The sequence below is a fragment of the Rhynchophorus ferrugineus genome, unplaced genomic scaffold (genome assembly GCF_030347505.1).
Source record: "Rhynchophorus ferrugineus isolate W39M unplaced genomic scaffold, kcgeb_rfMv2 rfM1, whole genome shotgun sequence".
Lineage (NCBI taxonomy): Eukaryota > Metazoa > Arthropoda > Insecta > Coleoptera > Curculionidae > Rhynchophorus > Rhynchophorus ferrugineus.
Window position 1 is genome coordinate 61,097,875 of NW_027472580.1, and position 15,866 is coordinate 61,113,740.

Sequence of the window (15,866 nt, forward strand, 5' to 3'; positions counted from 1 at the left end):
ACACGATTTTGCCAATTACTGAGCGGTATGTCGCTCCAGCTCCGCGTAGTAACCATGATATGTTCCTTATAAAAAATAGCTCACTTAAAATATGGTTCATTTATAAAGTCGTCGCGATACGCCTCCGATGCTTATTTAGTAATCGGCAGTTTAAAGAAAATTGTGATAGTACCCCAGTACTTTGCTCAGTTATTATCAATTGTTTATTTCTACAGGTACATTTTGATAACACATACCAATATTTCACTATATTTCCATATGCATGTAATCTTTATAATTCTATTTATACATGCTTGTATTTATATAACATTGTATCAGAATAAAGCAACTTAAAAACTATTTGACAACCTGCTCAAATTTATTTCATCAATATTCGTGTTGTAACTATTTTAAAAATCTATTGAATTAAACAATTGTAAAGATAATTAAACCTTTAATAAATATTCATTATACAACATATATTGAATATAGCACAGACTAGCATAACTTTATTCAAATTTTAAGATATATTTTTTTCCAATCATTCCTTTTATCGTCAATGTATTAAGTAGAGCTTCTTTATAATTATCAAAGTTGACAAATTCAAATGCTGGGGCATGTAAATCATCATTAATCATCATAGTGATCAACTCTTCAAACATTTCAAATCTGTCTATACTTGTTGCATTTTCTTTTGACCATCTAGTCATCCAAAAGCCTCTAAACTGCAAATCTTTAAAAATTAATGCAGAGGTAGGTATATTTAAAGGTTCTCTAGACATGCCACCATAAGTCACCATTGAGCCTCCATTTTGTAAATGCCTGGAACATTCCAAAGCATTTTTGCCACCAACACAATTTAAAGCAAGTTTTGGCTTATCTAGCTGTCCACTTTTAAAAATGTCTGTTATTCTGAGTTCATCTTCAGTTAGAACATATGTTGCTCCTAATTTTGTAAGATAATTCTTCAATTCATCTATATCAGGTCTGTCCCTGACAATGTTAACAGTTTTAAATCCCCAATTAACACATAATTGTATAACATTTTGTCCACATGCTGAATTTGCTCCATTTTGAATTACCTAAAAAAGAAATTATATTTCCTGGTAAATTTAAAAGAAAATTCTTACAGTGTCACCAGGCTTCAAACGAGCAAAATCCCTAAGCATTCTGTATGCAGTACAAGGATTTACTGTAAATGTTGCAGCCTCAACTATGCCCAATTTTTTTGGCACTTTATAAATTTGATCTTTTGCTGCAATCAAATGAGTTTGCCATGTACCTAAGTTGGGTATTAATGGAACTACATGATCTCCTTCCACAAATTCTTTAACGTTAGACCCAACATTCACAATTTTACCTACACCTTCATTTCCAGGCACCGCAGGTAATGTTGGTTTAGATGGATATTTTCCTTGAATTGTGTTAATATCAGCTGGATTAACCGCAGCGGCTATCATTTTAACCAAGACTTCATTCTCATTGGGTTTCCTTACTTCTTCATTTTGTTTATTGATTACTTTCATTGGATCACCATAATCAGTGTAAAACAATTTAGTTGCTGTACTATTCATTCGTGTTTGATATGTTGGAACTAAATGACTCTGTTTCATAAGTCTATTTACAACAACAAATGTTTTGCATAATTTAGACATATTTTCTATTTTTCAAGATTAAATTAAATTTAAAACATACATATAGACAAACTTTGACCTCAATATATTAGGTTAGGTTCATGTTAGGTTTACCAATTGTGAACAGCTGATTCAAAGATAACATCGGAAAGTCTGATAATAAATGTAATTTTACTATTGTCTTTTAAATTAATACCAATGTTTTGAGTATAGTACAATGTTCAATAATTAATAACAAAGTATTTCCTATATCAAGTTTTCTTTTAGATTGAACATTTAATTATAAATATGAATGAAGCCTTTGTAGAAATTAATAATGTTCGCACGAAAGTGGTTACTTGGGGAAGATGGATAGAAGAATCGGCAGGATCTACTAATAAAATAATAATACTCATTCCAGGTATAAAGGTTGATTATTCAATAATTATCATTAGTAATAATTAATTCATATCTAGGTAACCCAGGAATAACGAATTTTTACCAAAAATTTGCTAAAACATTGTATGAGCGATCTGAAATACCTGTTTGGTGTGTAGGTCATGCAGGACATAATTTTTCAGACAAATCTGTAACATTTCCTAAATTTGATGATAATAAACATTTATATGGATTAAGTGGACAAGTTGAACATAAAGCAAGTATATTTGTGTTTTAAAATAATCGATATTAATATGTTATATTTTACAGCTTGAATTTTTTAATAAATATGTTCCAGAAAACGCCCAAGTTTATCTTATAGGTCATTCTATTGGAGCATATATGTGTTTAGAAATACTTGAAAATATTAGTATTAAAAACAAGGTTGAAAATGCCTATTTACTTTTCCCTACTATTGAATATATGGCTGAGTCTGAAAATGGAAAATTTCTGATAAAATTTGTTCTACCTTATATAAGATTTATATTAATTTTAGCATGGCTTATAAATTTGCTACCAAGTTGCTTAGCAACAATTTTGATTTACATTTATATGTTTATAGCAGATGTACCAAGAGAACATTTGAATAGTATAAAAGAACTAATACAACCTGGAATACTTAAAAGAGTTTTTTTCCTATCACGTGAAGAAATGGATGATGTTAATCAAAGGAACAACAAGAGTATAATAGCAAATGTTAATAAATTAAAATTTTACTATAGCAAAATAGATCGTTGGGCACCAGAAAGTTATTATAATAATCTAAAACAAGAAATACCAAATGTTAATGCTGAACTTTCCAAAATTAATCATTCATTTGTGCTTCATTATAGTACAGATGTTGCTACAATTGTAGCAGACTGGATAAGCCATTAAAGAAAATTTTTACTATTTAATTTTTGTTTCTATATAATTTTATATTATTTATATACACAATTTAAAAATAAACTTGCTTCTTGAAAATACAAATTTGGTTTTATGTCCAAAATACCCTTTCAGGTTTTACGTCTAAGTTTATTGGTGAATTATAATGTTTGGATTGAATTTTTTCCTAACAATTTAACATTACTATAATTTTAATAAATATACTTTGATCATAAATTTTTTTTCTTAATAAAATTGAAAAGATTAAGTAATTTTATATACAAAATATTTAGTATATACAATGTATACAGCACAAAACATATATCCTATATACTTTTTGACTATTAAGAACATTAGGCATAAACAATTATGATTTTTAAATAAAATTAAGTTTTTCTACAAACATCGGCCACAGAATATAAAAATTAGTTTAGTGGTTGCCTAAGTATTGTATTCTACTGCTGTCAACTTAAACGTATTAGTTTCTTTTTGATTATATACAGTACTGGAAGGTAAGTGCTATATTTATTTATAATATAATTCTTTAAACATCTTAGTTTTAAACAATATTTTTTAACAAATTTTTGTTTAATATAATTTCCACGACCATATATAATCTATTAATATTGGTCTTTTTATGTTATATTTATTATAAGTTCATATTTAATACATTTGTTTTCTTTTTAGGTTAGAACACCTCTTGTATTTAGCACTATTAAAAATGGTAAGTTAAATTATGTTTTAAAATGTATTACCAGATAAAATGTGTTTATGTGATAATGTTATATAAACTGTGAATTTTTGAAATATGTCTGATTATAATTTATATTTTGTAGCCTAGAGAATTAACAGAAATCAAGGAATTCCTTCTTAAAGCCAGAAGGAAAGATGCTAAATGTAAGTTTTAAATTATCTTGATTTATACAGTACTAAATTATGTAATATGTTTTAGCTGTAAAAATTAAGAAAAACCCTGAAAATACTAAATTTAAAATTAGATGCTCAAGATTTCTGTACACGTTAGTAATTACTGATAAAGAGAAGGCTGAAAAATTGAAGCAGTCGTTACCTCCAGGTTAGTACTTTAAAATTTTATTTGCTTTTTATTATACATCGTTATATTATTAGCTTTATTTTTATACATTATCATTACATATTATTAGGTATTAATATATTAAGTATTTATGTTTATTGAAATTAATATAATGCTTTTTTTCAGGTTTACAAGTAAAAGAAGTAAAGTAAAACAAATTGGGATGTATTTTACTTTTTTAACTTAATATATGTTAATTATAGTATTCTAGTCTTATTTTTGGTTTCCCTAGTTATCATGACAATGTAGTATATGTTCTAACGTCAAATTTGTTTTCTTCTTGGTCAGATCCAGAAGTATCTGTTTCAACAAAATCATATGTTTGAAATGTTTTTAGTTTCCTAGAAAGAGATTAATATATTATTCTATATAATTGTTGTGGTTAAAGATACCTTTTTTTAAATTGCTTTGCAATTTTGTCCAATATAAATTTGAAACATAACCCTAGAATTGTTAACGTTAAACCTATGGCTAAAGCATATAAAAATGAATCCGTAACATTATATTGAGTTGGATCCTCTATTCTTGGTTTTAAAGGCTCTATTGTGACTATTGATATATCAGTGCTGCAATAATGTTTTCTTGATGTTAAAAAATACCCTATTAGGATTATTGTATCAACCTTGTTCCAGCGTTTTCTTCAAATGAATCTTTAATGCCATGTTCTAAATCTACACTTAACTGGTGAAACACTGTTTTTCCTAACCAATTGGCTAATTTTATTTTACCCATTTGTCTTAATCTGTGTTCTAAAAGTTCATGAGTTTCTCCTTTCCCTTCTCCATTTTGCGAATTCCAATGGTGGAGGTGCTCAATACATTGAATATCTTTTGGGATTTTCCTTTCTGTAAAAACGTAAACCAGTAGACACAATTATTGTTACTGTAAACAGAAATTCGTATAATATTTGAACACCAAAATATCTATATTAAAGCACATTAATATTGTATAGCAGCTGAATAGGCCTTCTGTCATCAAATGATAGCCACATTTGTGAATGTTTTTCAGTCCTATAAATACCTGCTTGATCAAGAGCATTTGGTGGATCAAAGCTATGAAAATGCGCAGCAGCTACTAATCGACGACACTCTTCAGGAGTTAAGTGATCTGCAAGATATTGCAGTTCCACAGAATTTAAATCAATTGTTCCCAAAGATATATTTAAGATATTGATCACAAACACCAAAATAACTAACATGTTAAATGAATTGATCTGATATAAGTGCTCTTTAAGCTATATGTTTGTAATATATTTATTATTTAGAATATTCTGACTTTTGACTTAAAAAAAAGGTGTAATAATAGTGACATATTTGCAGCAAAATTTAAACTTTATTGGGATTATTACTATAGTGATGTTATTGATCAAATAACTCATTTTTAATAATATAATTATAATATAACCCTAATACTGCCGCTCCCAGTCCAGTAGAATGGTCGTTGCATCCATCTTCAAAATATATCATAGATTTTTTGATTCTGCTTTTCAAATTATCACCAACAACATCTGTAAAGCAGCCATTATTTTTCTGAGTTTTGATTATATAGTAGAGCCACTCATTTTGAATAAAATCTATATAACCTTCGTATCCACATAGTAATGCTAAAATACAAAATATTTTAATTTCAAAAATGTCAATAATATGTAAGGTATACAACTTTGTTCCAAAAACAAATCAAAAAGATCGTCGATTCTTTCTTCGCCTTCCGATATTTTCGAGTAGAATGTGGAACAAATTTCTTGCGTCTGAGTTTTGAAAATCTTTTCGTTTATGATACAATTCCTGGCTTTAGCAACTTGCAGTATAAGTAGCCTGAAATTGGAATTATTGTAGTAGTGAGTGGAATAAACATATACTGAAAGTCTTACTTGTGGGTCAAAATGTATCCAAAATTTATTTTAGTAGATAATACATTTTCCCAACACGTTTTGGATATGAGACATAGAACAGGGTTAGGTGGAAACGATTCTGTTGCATTTATTATTTCATGTAAACATATATCTGTATTTGGAGGTTTCCATGGTAGCTGGTATTTTTCATGTGCAACTGTTAGGGGCAATAATTGAGTTTTTGAAGAATATTTCATTTCCTTAGACCAAATATCTTCATCTACCAAATATTTAAATTCTGCGAAAGTAAAATATTCATATATTATATTAAATACTCCTAATATTATCAAAAATAATGGTAAAATTTTGGTTAGCTAGTACGCTAATACAAAAATAAATATAAGCCGGGTTGGTTGACGCAGTGGTACGGGTGACAGAACGGTCCTCCTACTGTTGCGATAGTGGCGGGTTTGAATCCTGCTGGGACATGGTCGTAAATTTATGTTTGTGATTGTTTAATATTTGTAGTTGTCTTTAGGCAAGAGTGCAACATCCGACAAGGAAAATGATCCCAGTGACGCCAGTAACCAGGCTGGGTAAGATCGAATCTCTTCTGGAATGATTTCTAAGTTTGTCACTTGCCAGTCGGTGGTAATGCCGATGACCGTGATTCGGAGCTCACGTTTAACTGTAGGTCTAGTCCAGATAAACCCTTGCTGGTAAAATGAGACTTTAAAATATAAAAAAAGGAAATGAAAAAATAAATACAAACGCTTTAAATTACTGTATTTTAGCTAATATTGAATAGGTTAATTTTTATAGTGATCCTTTCGAAGTGACAGGTAGTTTTTTGCCACTGCGTTTTAAGCAACAATTGAATAGCCCCCACGAAGTGTATTTGATTCTTTAGTTATTTTTCAGTTTGAGTTGAGTTTTCTGTTATTTATTGAGTTATTTCACCAAAGGCCAAATGCGGCACGCAATTAGAACTTCATTTTATAATTATCTTAAAAATTAAAAATTGAATTTATTTTTTATTTCGCTACTCAGCCGGAATGATACAAACCATTTTATAATGGTATTCCACTTTTATTCTTAAATGCAGACCGCATTCCATTTGCTTAGCTAGTGTGCTTTTAATTTAGGTAACTTTTCTCGTCTCAGATGACTTTACTTTTGATTGTAGCGTGTAATGGTTAATTCTTGTTTTACTTAGTCATGTCAGAAGACAAAACTTTTATTTATTATGTTTAAACAGAAACAAATAGCTCCTTGAATTATCAACATGTTGTTTTAAGACTAACAAACATGAAGTAATATAATATAGATGACAACTGTCAATAACATATCAGTTAATGATTTGAAGACTTAATGTTGAAGGTTAGTGTTTTTATTGAAAACAATTACTTTTGAACTTTTATTTTCCATCCACAAGCTGCATTAGATTCTCGCTTTTAGGGCTGTAACGACAACCAGAATTTAATTAATTGTAAATGTTTACATGCAGTAATGATAAAAACACTTTATAGGATTTAAATATTATCGTTTTGCGTCAGGAATGTAATTGCTTTATTACGAAATTAGCTTTTGCTAAATTAAAGATAAAAATGTTGGTATTTATTTTGATTAAGTGTCTTATACAACCGCATTTTGGAGATAAACAGTTTTTCTTATGAGTTAATAATATTTGCCGAAACTATATATTTTCTACTTTATGTTGCGGCTAAAATCATTATTGCTGACTGATTGTGTATTACATTTACTAACAGGTCAATTGAAAAGTCTCTGGCCTGACACATAGATGGTGCTATTAGAATTAAATCCATATGTTTTTTAGTTAGCCCTAACCCTCAAAAGATGCATGTATAAATTTGACAGCTGTCGGATGATTAGGTTGTGAATTATAGCATTTTGAGTGAAGCAACTTTTGTTATTGTGAAAGGAATAGATAAAAAGGAATTTCGCGTGATGATAAATTATTACTTTTTGAAGGGAACAAATACAGTTGAAGCAAAAACTTGGCTTTATGCCGAGTTTCCGGACACTGCCCCAGGAAAATTAACCATCGAGGATTGGTATACTAAGTTTAGACGTGGTAAAATGAGCACCGAAGACGGTGAACGCAGTGGACGCTCAAAAGAGGTTGTTACTGATGAAAATATTTAAAAAATCCACAAAATGATTTTGAATGACCGTAAATTGAAATTTAATGAAATAGCAGACACTCTAAAGATATCAACTGAACATATACATCATATCATTCACGAATATTTGAGTATGTGAAAGTTCTGTGCAAAGTGGGTGCCGCGAGAGCTCACTTTTGACCAAAAACAACGACGAGTTGATGATTCGGAGCAGTGTTTGAAGATGATCTAGGGTAATAAATACGAGTTTTTTCGTTGATATATGATAATGGATGAAACATGGTTCCATCATTCCACTCCGAAGTCCAATCGACAGTCATCCGAGTGGACTGCAGAGGATGAACCTGCTCCAAAGCGTGGGAAACGCAACAGTCGGCTGGCAAGGTTATGTCGTCTGTATTTTGGGATGCGCATGGAATAATTTTCATTGACTACTTTGAAAAAGAAAGGACCATCAACAGCGACTATTACATAGCGTAATAGGACCGTTGCTTCACCAAGACAGTGCACCGTGTCACAAGTCAGTGAAAACGATGGCAAAAATCCATGAATTGGGCTTCCAATTTCTTCCTCATCCACCGTATTCTCCAAATCTGGCCCCCAGCGACTATTCACCGTTCTCAGATTTCAAAAGAATGCTCGCTGGGAAGAAATTCTCGTCGAATGAAGAGGTGATCGCCGAAACTGAGGCTTATTTTGAAGCAAAGGAGAAATCGTACTACAAAAATGGTATCGAAAATTTGGAGGGTCGCTATAACCAGTGTATCACCCTTGAAGGGAATTATGTTGAATAAAAAAAATTTTGCCAAAAAATGTGTTTTACTATGGTTTTTTTTTCAAGTGACCCGTTAAAAAAAGGATTAACGTAAAACATTCCTTATTCGGATCTTAATATAAACTGGATATATGGACTAGTAATTTTCATTGGTGTCATTAAATGGCCATAATTTTCACATTATGAGATTTAATGGTGGTTTATACTGTCACATTTGAGTTTTTCATCAAACAGTAATTTAGGTGTATTTATTAGCGTCTTATTTATTTTACTCCCTCTAAATTTAAAATCCTACTCAAAACTATTAATAAATGGTATGTTTAATGTTATTAGATGCTTGCATGTATTATAATCATTTTATCACTTTAAAGGGTCTTTTTTGGGAAGAAATGGTCTAACATATATTAATAATATATTTTCCATCGCATTTTACTTTACATCTTTCAATAATTTTTCTGGCAATATGCAATATGCCGATATCGTGTTGATACTTTTGAAAGAAAGGCTTGGCGGCGATCAAATCATCAATCCATGTTCGCACTACAGCATTTTGAAAACATGTGCTGTATGGCTTATACAGCATCCATCATGTGTCAGTGTCGATGTGGATAGTACATAATACGTCACATAAAACTGACATTTTCAGTCAATTTATGTGGTAGCCATTTTCCCTTCTTTCGGATCATTTTCATCGCATGTGAGCGTTTGGAAACAGTTGGTTCGCCAACTGCTAAGCTCGCAATTGATTGTCTTTGATTTTTTGATCCTTCAGACCTTTCGTTGTCATTGGTATCAAATCAGAATTGAAAATCACTGAAGTCAAATTCGACAAGTTAGGTATGACTGCACAGCAACACCATAAGTTTGTAAATATATTTAGATCTCACCAGCAGATTTCACAAAAAAAATAACAAAAATAATTGATGTCAAAAATTACATTTTGAGCGTTCCTTGATTGATGTTTGTATACACTGTATAACACAACAATACTAAATTGAAAACTGTTATTTTATATAGATAAATATCAAATGCAAGATTTTACAGTTAGGTCAGGTTTCTTAACTCTTGCTGTTCAACTCCATACTTCACATTTTTTCCAATAGATATGGATATCTGTTGATGAGAAAATACATGCAAGCACATAATATATGTATTATGTAAGTGATACGTTAACGCATTTCTAGTGAAAAATTATTAATAAATACCCTATAATTATATAAAATATAACAATTATTGAGTGTGTGATTGGTTGATAATTTATTTATGAGTAACTGTGTAGGAAAATGATTGAGTATTTGTACTTACTCCAATCATTTCCATTAGTTGAGTCCTTTTCAAAAATAGTTCTACTTTTTTCAATAATTTGCGAACTCTTGTTATATATTTTCAAGGTGCTTTTATCCATGATGTGCGTTCCATTTTGATAGCAGTCCTTCATGAAACCTAATAATAAACAAAAATTATAACTTTTTAAACAACACAGTACATTAAAACAATATTTAATAAAAAAGTAAAACCTACTTCGAACAAACGCTACCCCAAGACAACAATCTATGTTAACTCTATGCAAATTCTTCTCGATATAATCCAATGAAGTATCCAGTCCATGTCTTACTGCTGTTATCGTTCTGTAATCCAAACAAAAATGACCTGACGGCAAAAGAAAAAAGGAAAAAGAAATAAATAGAAAACAGTTGGTGGTCGGTAGCATCAAGAGTCGAATTAAGACTAAGAAGAAAAAATTGCCCTCTTCAACCTTTATATAGTAATTTTTCCGCACGTAAAGAACGCCCCGGAGGCGTGGCATTGTCGCGGTACATTTTCGCTTAATTAAAATACAAGACGTTAAGGAATTACAACAAAACAATTGGCTTTCTTTGGCGATTAAGGCCTTCTGTTTACTGGAAAAACATATTTAAATTAGCTTTAGATGAAATTGTCAACTATCATATTCTTCTCCAGTACAGCATTAAAAATACCTAACCATTTAGTAAATGTTGACATGTTTCATGAAGTTTGAAAAGTCAAAAGTTAAAGGAGATAATCGTTATAATTACATACAATTGTATGCTTTCTATAATAAGTTTGATTTCATTTCAGAGCCGGTTTAAAAGCCAGTGAATCACGACAGCCTTATCGTATTTCATATTTGTTAAAAAAATTAGTATTAAATCCCTTTTATCAAAAATATCTGTCATTTCACTAAAGTGTAAATAGCATGCTTTTTTAGTGCTCTTATCATGTCCAGTGTAGTGCCAACAAAATACCTTGAAATGGAAGCCGTGTTTTTTTGCTTTTCTTTACAGTAAAGTGCATCAATACAAACTGTGAATAGTCGAACAAGCGCCTTAATATTACAGGGAAATGAATAAGATGTACTACATGGTTGGCCCGTTCGACGCATGTACAAAAAATAATAAAAGCACTAGTTTTTTCATTAGTTATAAAGGAAATAAAAAATTTATAGCGAAGCTGAGACGAAAAACATATTCCCAATAAATATATGTTAATATACTATATATAACTAGAGTTAAAAATAAATATAAGAATTATAATTCATTCTAGATGTAATGTAACAAAATTACCAGGATAGGATAATATTCAAGGTTTACATAATGCCAGAGATTGTAAAATATAACTAGTTATCTAACACTCTTTCGTAGAGTATGTTAAATTTGTATATAAAAATGTTAGTCTCGTTATATCGTGGCATTATAAATATTATATGAATATTTATATGAACGTTTGTTAAAAATATTGGATGAGCACTGCCACTATTGTAGGCACTATTGTACATGTTTTGAATATGTCTTACAACACATATATACAAGTATATAAATGCTGCTAGGTTAAAAGTATATAATTAGAAGAGAATATTTAGGGCACATTGGTGGTGTGAAAAAATCTGATACCAAGGATATCATCAAATCCAATCAATCCATCCAATACAAAGGACAAACATCAATAATATGTGAATGTACATAAGTGGACGTATCGATGCTGTTACTTCGATATTGAAATATACTATCGGTTAAAAGCTTTTATTTACATTATTATCGGTCATTTAATGAAGATTATGCTGATACATGTTATTTTGAGTTAATTTTTTCAACTTTCAATTTCATTAATTCCTGTAAAATATTGAAAACAGTCTTCGCATTATGATTAATTATTTTTCATAGAGAAACTTTAGCTAAATGTATTTCTTCACGAAATACGTACATGTAAACAAACTAAATTGAAATGTTATTCATTTTATTTAAGTGCACTTGCACTTAACAGCTCATCGTATATTACATCTTGTTCACTTCCCTGTAATCTACTATATATATGGTGTAAAAACATGTATTCGTATGAACACAAGTCAAGAAATTTCGATCGTCATTTTTCATGAAAAACTTTTTTTGTATCGAATCGTGACAGGGGATGAAAAGTGAACCTCTACGACATTCCAAATTACAGAAAATTGTGATGTAGGCTCTACTACTTTAACAGCCAAAGTGAAGATTCATAGCAAGAAGCTATAATCTGGTGAGACTTGTTCAAAGTGATCTACTGTAAGCTCTTACATCATAAAGCAACCATCGCTGGGTTATATTACCAACAAGAATTAATGTTGGAGTTGTCAATATACTACAAGACTTGACATAGTGATATTTCAGTACGACCATACTAACATAAGTTATACGATGCAAATGTCTTTGAAACGCTCAGAAAACTTTGGAGACGTTTTAATGAGTTGTCCTACACTACCGTATTCACTATTCTTTCCATAGCCAACGATGGACAATATTGTTAATAAAATACATTAATTTACTAATTTTTCTAAAGAAAGGTTACAAATAAGTGTAATTTATTTATGTTACTCTGAATCTGAAATTATAATTTTTTAATAATGATATTACGAATTGGAAAAAAAATGGATTTATTCATATAAATTTCAAACACTGACTAATAATATATGTGTTGTTTTGATCGATAATCTTTTCCCACTCTTCTAGTAAAACTACAATGCCTTAACTCTCAAATCTGGTTTCTAAACTCTCAAAACTTCAGGTTTCTAGACGAGAAACCGAATCAAGTGAATTTCACAAACTTTGAGACTAGCTTTATACTCGTGAGAAAGAATTTTCAGAGATATAAACAAATGACGCTCGAATGAGACAAGATCCGATTATACGATAAATGCATCAAAACGTCCCAATCAATCACTAAAATTAACTAGATATATGTAGTCGCGTTGTCGTTATGGAAGATATTGCTTTTCGTATTAATCAAATAAGTTATTGACTGTCACGACTCAAATTAAGGGCTTGGTCATATTCGAGCAGTTCACGATGAACAATTTCTTCGTTTGCTAAGCTTCTCCAGGATTCATCTATGATCTTTTTACTTTAGCGGCATGTAGATCATGTAGCACTTTACTGTACTACATGATCCACTTTCCAACGCCTATAATCATCCTTTTCAAGATTGGCTAGATTTCGTTTTCTTTCAGTAGCGATACACTCAACTGGAAACTCTGGCCACTAAATTTTTCTCTGTAAATTTATATGGAAACCAAGGGGTATCGGGTTTCATTTGTCCATTTATGTTCGATGTTTAATTCCATTTATACCCTGACATGTTCAAGAATTTTATCAACTTTCTCAACTATCGGCCAACGTGATGTTCATCTTGAAAGAAATAAAAAATTGAACCGACTTCAAAAAATAAATAAGAAACTCGCTAAGAGGCAAAAAATAATCAAACTTAGATGTTTAACACAAAAAAAAACGTTTTAAAATAAAATATACCTAAACCTATTTATCTATTTACAATATTATTTTAACTGTTACCAACTGATTACTTAGAAGTCGGTACGAGCAAGAAATTACATTTATTTTGTTTATAATTTATTTTTGTGTATATGTCATAAAATTATATTATTATTTTTATATTGTTTGAGCTCGATATCGACTTCAGAATCAAATATAATTCAAAATTACTATTACACATTTTTAGAAGAATTTGTTTTGCATTTTTCACTTTTCGGAGAAAGTGAAAAAAATCAAAAGACGACAATGAATCTCCACCTTCTTGAATCTCCATTTTCAATACGCAATAACTTTTAACGAATAAACGAATGATGCTACCTTTACGTCTAGAATGATCTACGGGCTGTAGTCTTCCAAACGCGCTATATAATAGCTTCATTCGGTACGTTTTACTGTAAATATACGACCTTAAAACCATATCTTCGAAAAAATTAAAATCCCCAACCTAATATTGTATAATATTGAAGCAACAGTTTTGTTACTGTAACGTTTGATTAATTTAACTATAGTACCTCAATGTATCCTAGGAACACTCAGTTTTACCAACGATCCCATTTTACTTGTGTTGGATACATGTGACAGGTCAATTGAAAAGTCCCCGCCCTGACAAATAGATGGTGCTACTAGTTTAGTTAGCCCTAACCCTCAAAAGATGCGTGTATAAATTTGACAGCTGCCGGATCATTAGTTTGTGAATTATAGCATTTTGAGTGAAGCAAGTTTTGTTATTGTGAAAGAAATGGTTAAAAAGGAATTTCGCGTGTTAATAAATTATTACTTTTAGAAGGGAACAAATACAGTTGAAGCAAAAACTTGGCTTGATGCCGAGTTTCCGAACACTGTCCTAGTTTAGACGTGATGAAATGGGCACCGAAGACGGTGAAGGCAGTGGACGCCCAAAAGAGGTTGTTACCGATGATAACATTAAAAAATCCACAAAATGGTTTTGAATGACCGTAAATTGCAATTGAATGAAATAGTAAATACTTTAAAAATATCAACTGGACGTGTACATCATATCATTCATGAATATTTGGGTATGAAAAAGCTCTGTGCAAAGTGGGTGCCGCGCTAGCTCACTTTTGACCAAAAACAACGACGAGTTGATGATTCGGATCAGTATTTGAAGATCATCAAGCGTAATAAACCCGAGTTTTTGCGTCGATGTGTGACAATGGATGAAACTTGGCTCCATCATTTCACTCTGAAGTCTAATCGACGGTCATCCGAGTGGACTGCACACGATGAAACCGCTCTAAAGCCTGGGAAAACGCAACAGTCGGCTGGCAAGGTTATGGTGTCTGTATTTTGGAATGCGCATGGAATAATTTTGATTGACTACCTCGAAAAAGGAAGGACCATCAACAGCGGCCATTAAATAGCGTTATTGGACCGTTTGAAGGACGAAATCGCCGAAAAAGGCCGCATTTGAAGGAAATGAAAGTGCTGCTTCACCAAGATAATGCACCATGTCAAAAATCGATAAATTGGGCTTCGAATTGCTATCTTATCCACCGCATTCAATCAATTCAGACAATGCACCGTGTGACAAGTCAGTGAAAACGATGGCACAAATCCATGAATTGAGCTTCGAATTGCTTCCTCATCCACCGTATTCTCCAGATCTGGCCCCCAGCGACTATTTCCTGTTCTCAGATCTCAAAAGAATGCTCGCTGGGAAGAAATTTTCGTCGAATTAAGAGGTGATCGCCGAAACTTAGGCCTATTTTGAAGCAAAGGACAATTCGTACTACAAAAATGGTATTGAAAAGATGCAGGGTCACTATAATCAGTGTATCACCTTGAAGGGAATTATGTTGAATAAAAAGAAATTGCCATAAAATGTGTTTTACTATGATAGGCCGGGGACTGTTCAATTTACCTGTTATGTATTCAATGTAGTCTGCCCAAAAATGATAAGCCTTGTTACTGACTGTAAAATATAGACAAACTTAAGATATAGTCTAATAAAACAGCTTATGTCCGTCATCAAAATTTATGACGTCAATACTTCACAATATTGCTGCATCAACTTGGAACTTTGGTTTACAACATTTTCCGCTTTAGAACCTCTAATTATTATCACTCCCGATTTAAAGATATAATTTCGTAGATATTTGAAAACAGGATCGACCGCTACCAATCAAATTGAATTTTATAGATTGTTCGACGTATAGACATTTTATATTATGTTTTATAGACACGTTTCGACGTATTATATATCATTCTGTGTCCTTTTAACTAAAATGACAACAATGACATCCACTCAGACTTTAAAACGAATTTTATATTTTTACTATTAAATTGCATTA

General features: G+C 31.0%; 5 protein-coding genes across 10 annotated transcripts in view; 2 read left to right on the forward strand and 3 right to left on the reverse strand.

Annotated features, from left to right (window-relative positions):
* RpL38 (ribosomal protein L38) overlaps positions 1–4,190 on the forward strand; it is a 62,347-nt gene extending 58,157 nt beyond the window's left edge. For both annotated transcript variants that reach the window (XM_076404618.1, XM_076404540.1), the window contains exons 2-5: positions 3,580–3,618; positions 3,731–3,791; positions 3,847–3,969; positions 4,114–4,190. In XM_076404618.1, the coding sequence (XP_076260733.1) occupies positions 3,616–3,618; positions 3,731–3,791; positions 3,847–3,969; positions 4,114–4,139 (213 nt within the window). In that variant the 5' untranslated portion in view covers positions 3,580–3,615 and the 3' untranslated portion in view covers positions 4,140–4,190. The remainder of the gene's footprint in view (positions 1–3,579; positions 3,619–3,730; positions 3,792–3,846; positions 3,970–4,113) is intronic.
* On the forward strand, positions 45–2,999 carry sturkopf (lipid droplet associated hydrolase sturkopf). Of its 4 annotated transcripts, none has more exons than XM_076401190.1 (4): positions 45–215; positions 1,881–2,013; positions 2,069–2,247; positions 2,301–2,999. In XM_076401190.1, exons 1-4 carry the CDS (start codon positions 60–62, stop codon positions 2,904–2,906), a joined length of 1,074 nt encoding a protein of 357 aa, XP_076257305.1. In that variant the 5' UTR covers positions 45–59; the 3' UTR covers positions 2,907–2,999. The 4 variants fall into 4 exon arrangements, with proteins under 4 accessions (XP_076257305.1, XP_076257465.1, XP_076257456.1 ...); XM_076401350.1 differs by lacking the exon at positions 45–215 and adding an exon at positions 1,666–1,778; XM_076401341.1 differs by lacking the exon at positions 45–215 and adding an exon at positions 1,696–1,820.
* Positions 421–1,701, reverse strand: LOC143194160 (enoyl-[acyl-carrier-protein] reductase, mitochondrial). Its single transcript, XM_076400786.1, has 2 exons — positions 1,110–1,701; positions 421–1,061 (listed from the first exon to the last, which is right to left on the reverse strand). Exons 1-2 carry the CDS (start codon positions 1,632–1,634, stop codon positions 489–491), a joined length of 1,098 nt encoding a protein of 365 aa, XP_076256901.1. The 5' UTR covers positions 1,635–1,701; the 3' UTR covers positions 421–488.
* A 10-nt stretch (positions 4,191–4,200) lies between the features above and the next one.
* Positions 4,201–5,272, reverse strand: LOC143195534 (uncharacterized). The gene is made up of 4 exons (XM_076402825.1): positions 5,008–5,272; positions 4,610–4,832; positions 4,380–4,553; positions 4,201–4,328 (listed from the first exon to the last, which is right to left on the reverse strand). Exons 1-4 carry the CDS (start codon positions 5,183–5,185, stop codon positions 4,223–4,225), a joined length of 681 nt encoding a protein of 226 aa, XP_076258940.1. The 5' UTR covers positions 5,186–5,272; the 3' UTR covers positions 4,201–4,222.
* Positions 5,273–5,299: 27 nt separating this feature from the next.
* On the reverse strand, positions 5,300–10,653 carry LOC143194278 (UPF0764 protein C16orf89 homolog). Of its 2 annotated transcripts, none has more exons than XM_076400993.1 (5): positions 10,259–10,653; positions 10,043–10,180; positions 5,858–6,116; positions 5,644–5,801; positions 5,300–5,590 (listed from the first exon to the last, which is right to left on the reverse strand). In XM_076400993.1, the coding sequence occupies exons 1-5, from the start codon at positions 10,542–10,544 to the stop codon at positions 5,346–5,348; spliced, it is 1,086 nt and encodes a 361-aa protein (XP_076257108.1). In that variant the 5' UTR covers positions 10,545–10,653; the 3' UTR covers positions 5,300–5,345. The 2 variants fall into 2 exon arrangements, with proteins under 2 accessions (XP_076257108.1, XP_076257181.1); XM_076401066.1 differs by having other exon boundaries at positions 5,647–5,801; positions 10,259–10,474.
* Between the last annotated feature and the right edge of the window lie 5,213 nt (positions 10,654–15,866).

Bases quoted from the DNA above. Each gene is read 5' to 3' on its own strand.
- LOC143194160 (XM_076400786.1), bottom strand. From the start codon at position 1,634: ATGTCTAAATTATGCAAAACATTTGTTGTTGTAAATAGACTTATGAAA. The intron at 1,062-1,109 runs GTAAGAATTTTC...TTTCTTTTTTAG, and splicing joins GTTTGAAGCCTGGTGACACT to GTAATTCAAAATGGAGCAAA.
- LOC143195534 (XM_076402825.1), bottom strand. From the start codon at position 5,185: ATGTTAGTTATTTTGGTGTTTGTGATCAATATCTTAAATATATCTTTG. The intron at 4,554-4,609 runs GTTGATACAATA...ACATTATTGCAG, and splicing joins GAAGAAAACGCTGGAACAAG to CACTGATATATCAATAGTCA. The intron at 4,329-4,379 runs GTATCTTTAACC...ATCTCTTTCTAG, and splicing joins GCAAAGCAATTTAAAAAAAG to GAAACTAAAAACATTTCAAA.
- sturkopf (XM_076401190.1), top strand. From the start codon at position 60: ATGTTCCTTATAAAAAATAGCTCACTTAAAATATGGTTCATTTATAAA. The intron at 2,014-2,068 runs GTATAAAGGTTG...ATTCATATCTAG, and splicing joins AATAATAATACTCATTCCAG to GTAACCCAGGAATAACGAAT. The intron at 2,248-2,300 runs GCAAGTATATTT...TATATTTTACAG, and splicing joins GTGGACAAGTTGAACATAAA to CTTGAATTTTTTAATAAATA.
- LOC143194278 (XM_076400993.1), bottom strand. From the start codon at position 10,544: ATGCCACGCCTCCGGGGCGTTCTTTACGTGCGGAAAAATTACTATATA. The intron at 5,802-5,857 runs GTAAGACTTTCA...TTCCAATTTCAG, and splicing joins GGATACATTTTGACCCACAA to GCTACTTATACTGCAAGTTG. The intron at 5,591-5,643 runs GTATACCTTACA...TTTGTATTTTAG, and splicing joins TTTGTTTTTGGAACAAAGTT to CATTACTATGTGGATACGAA.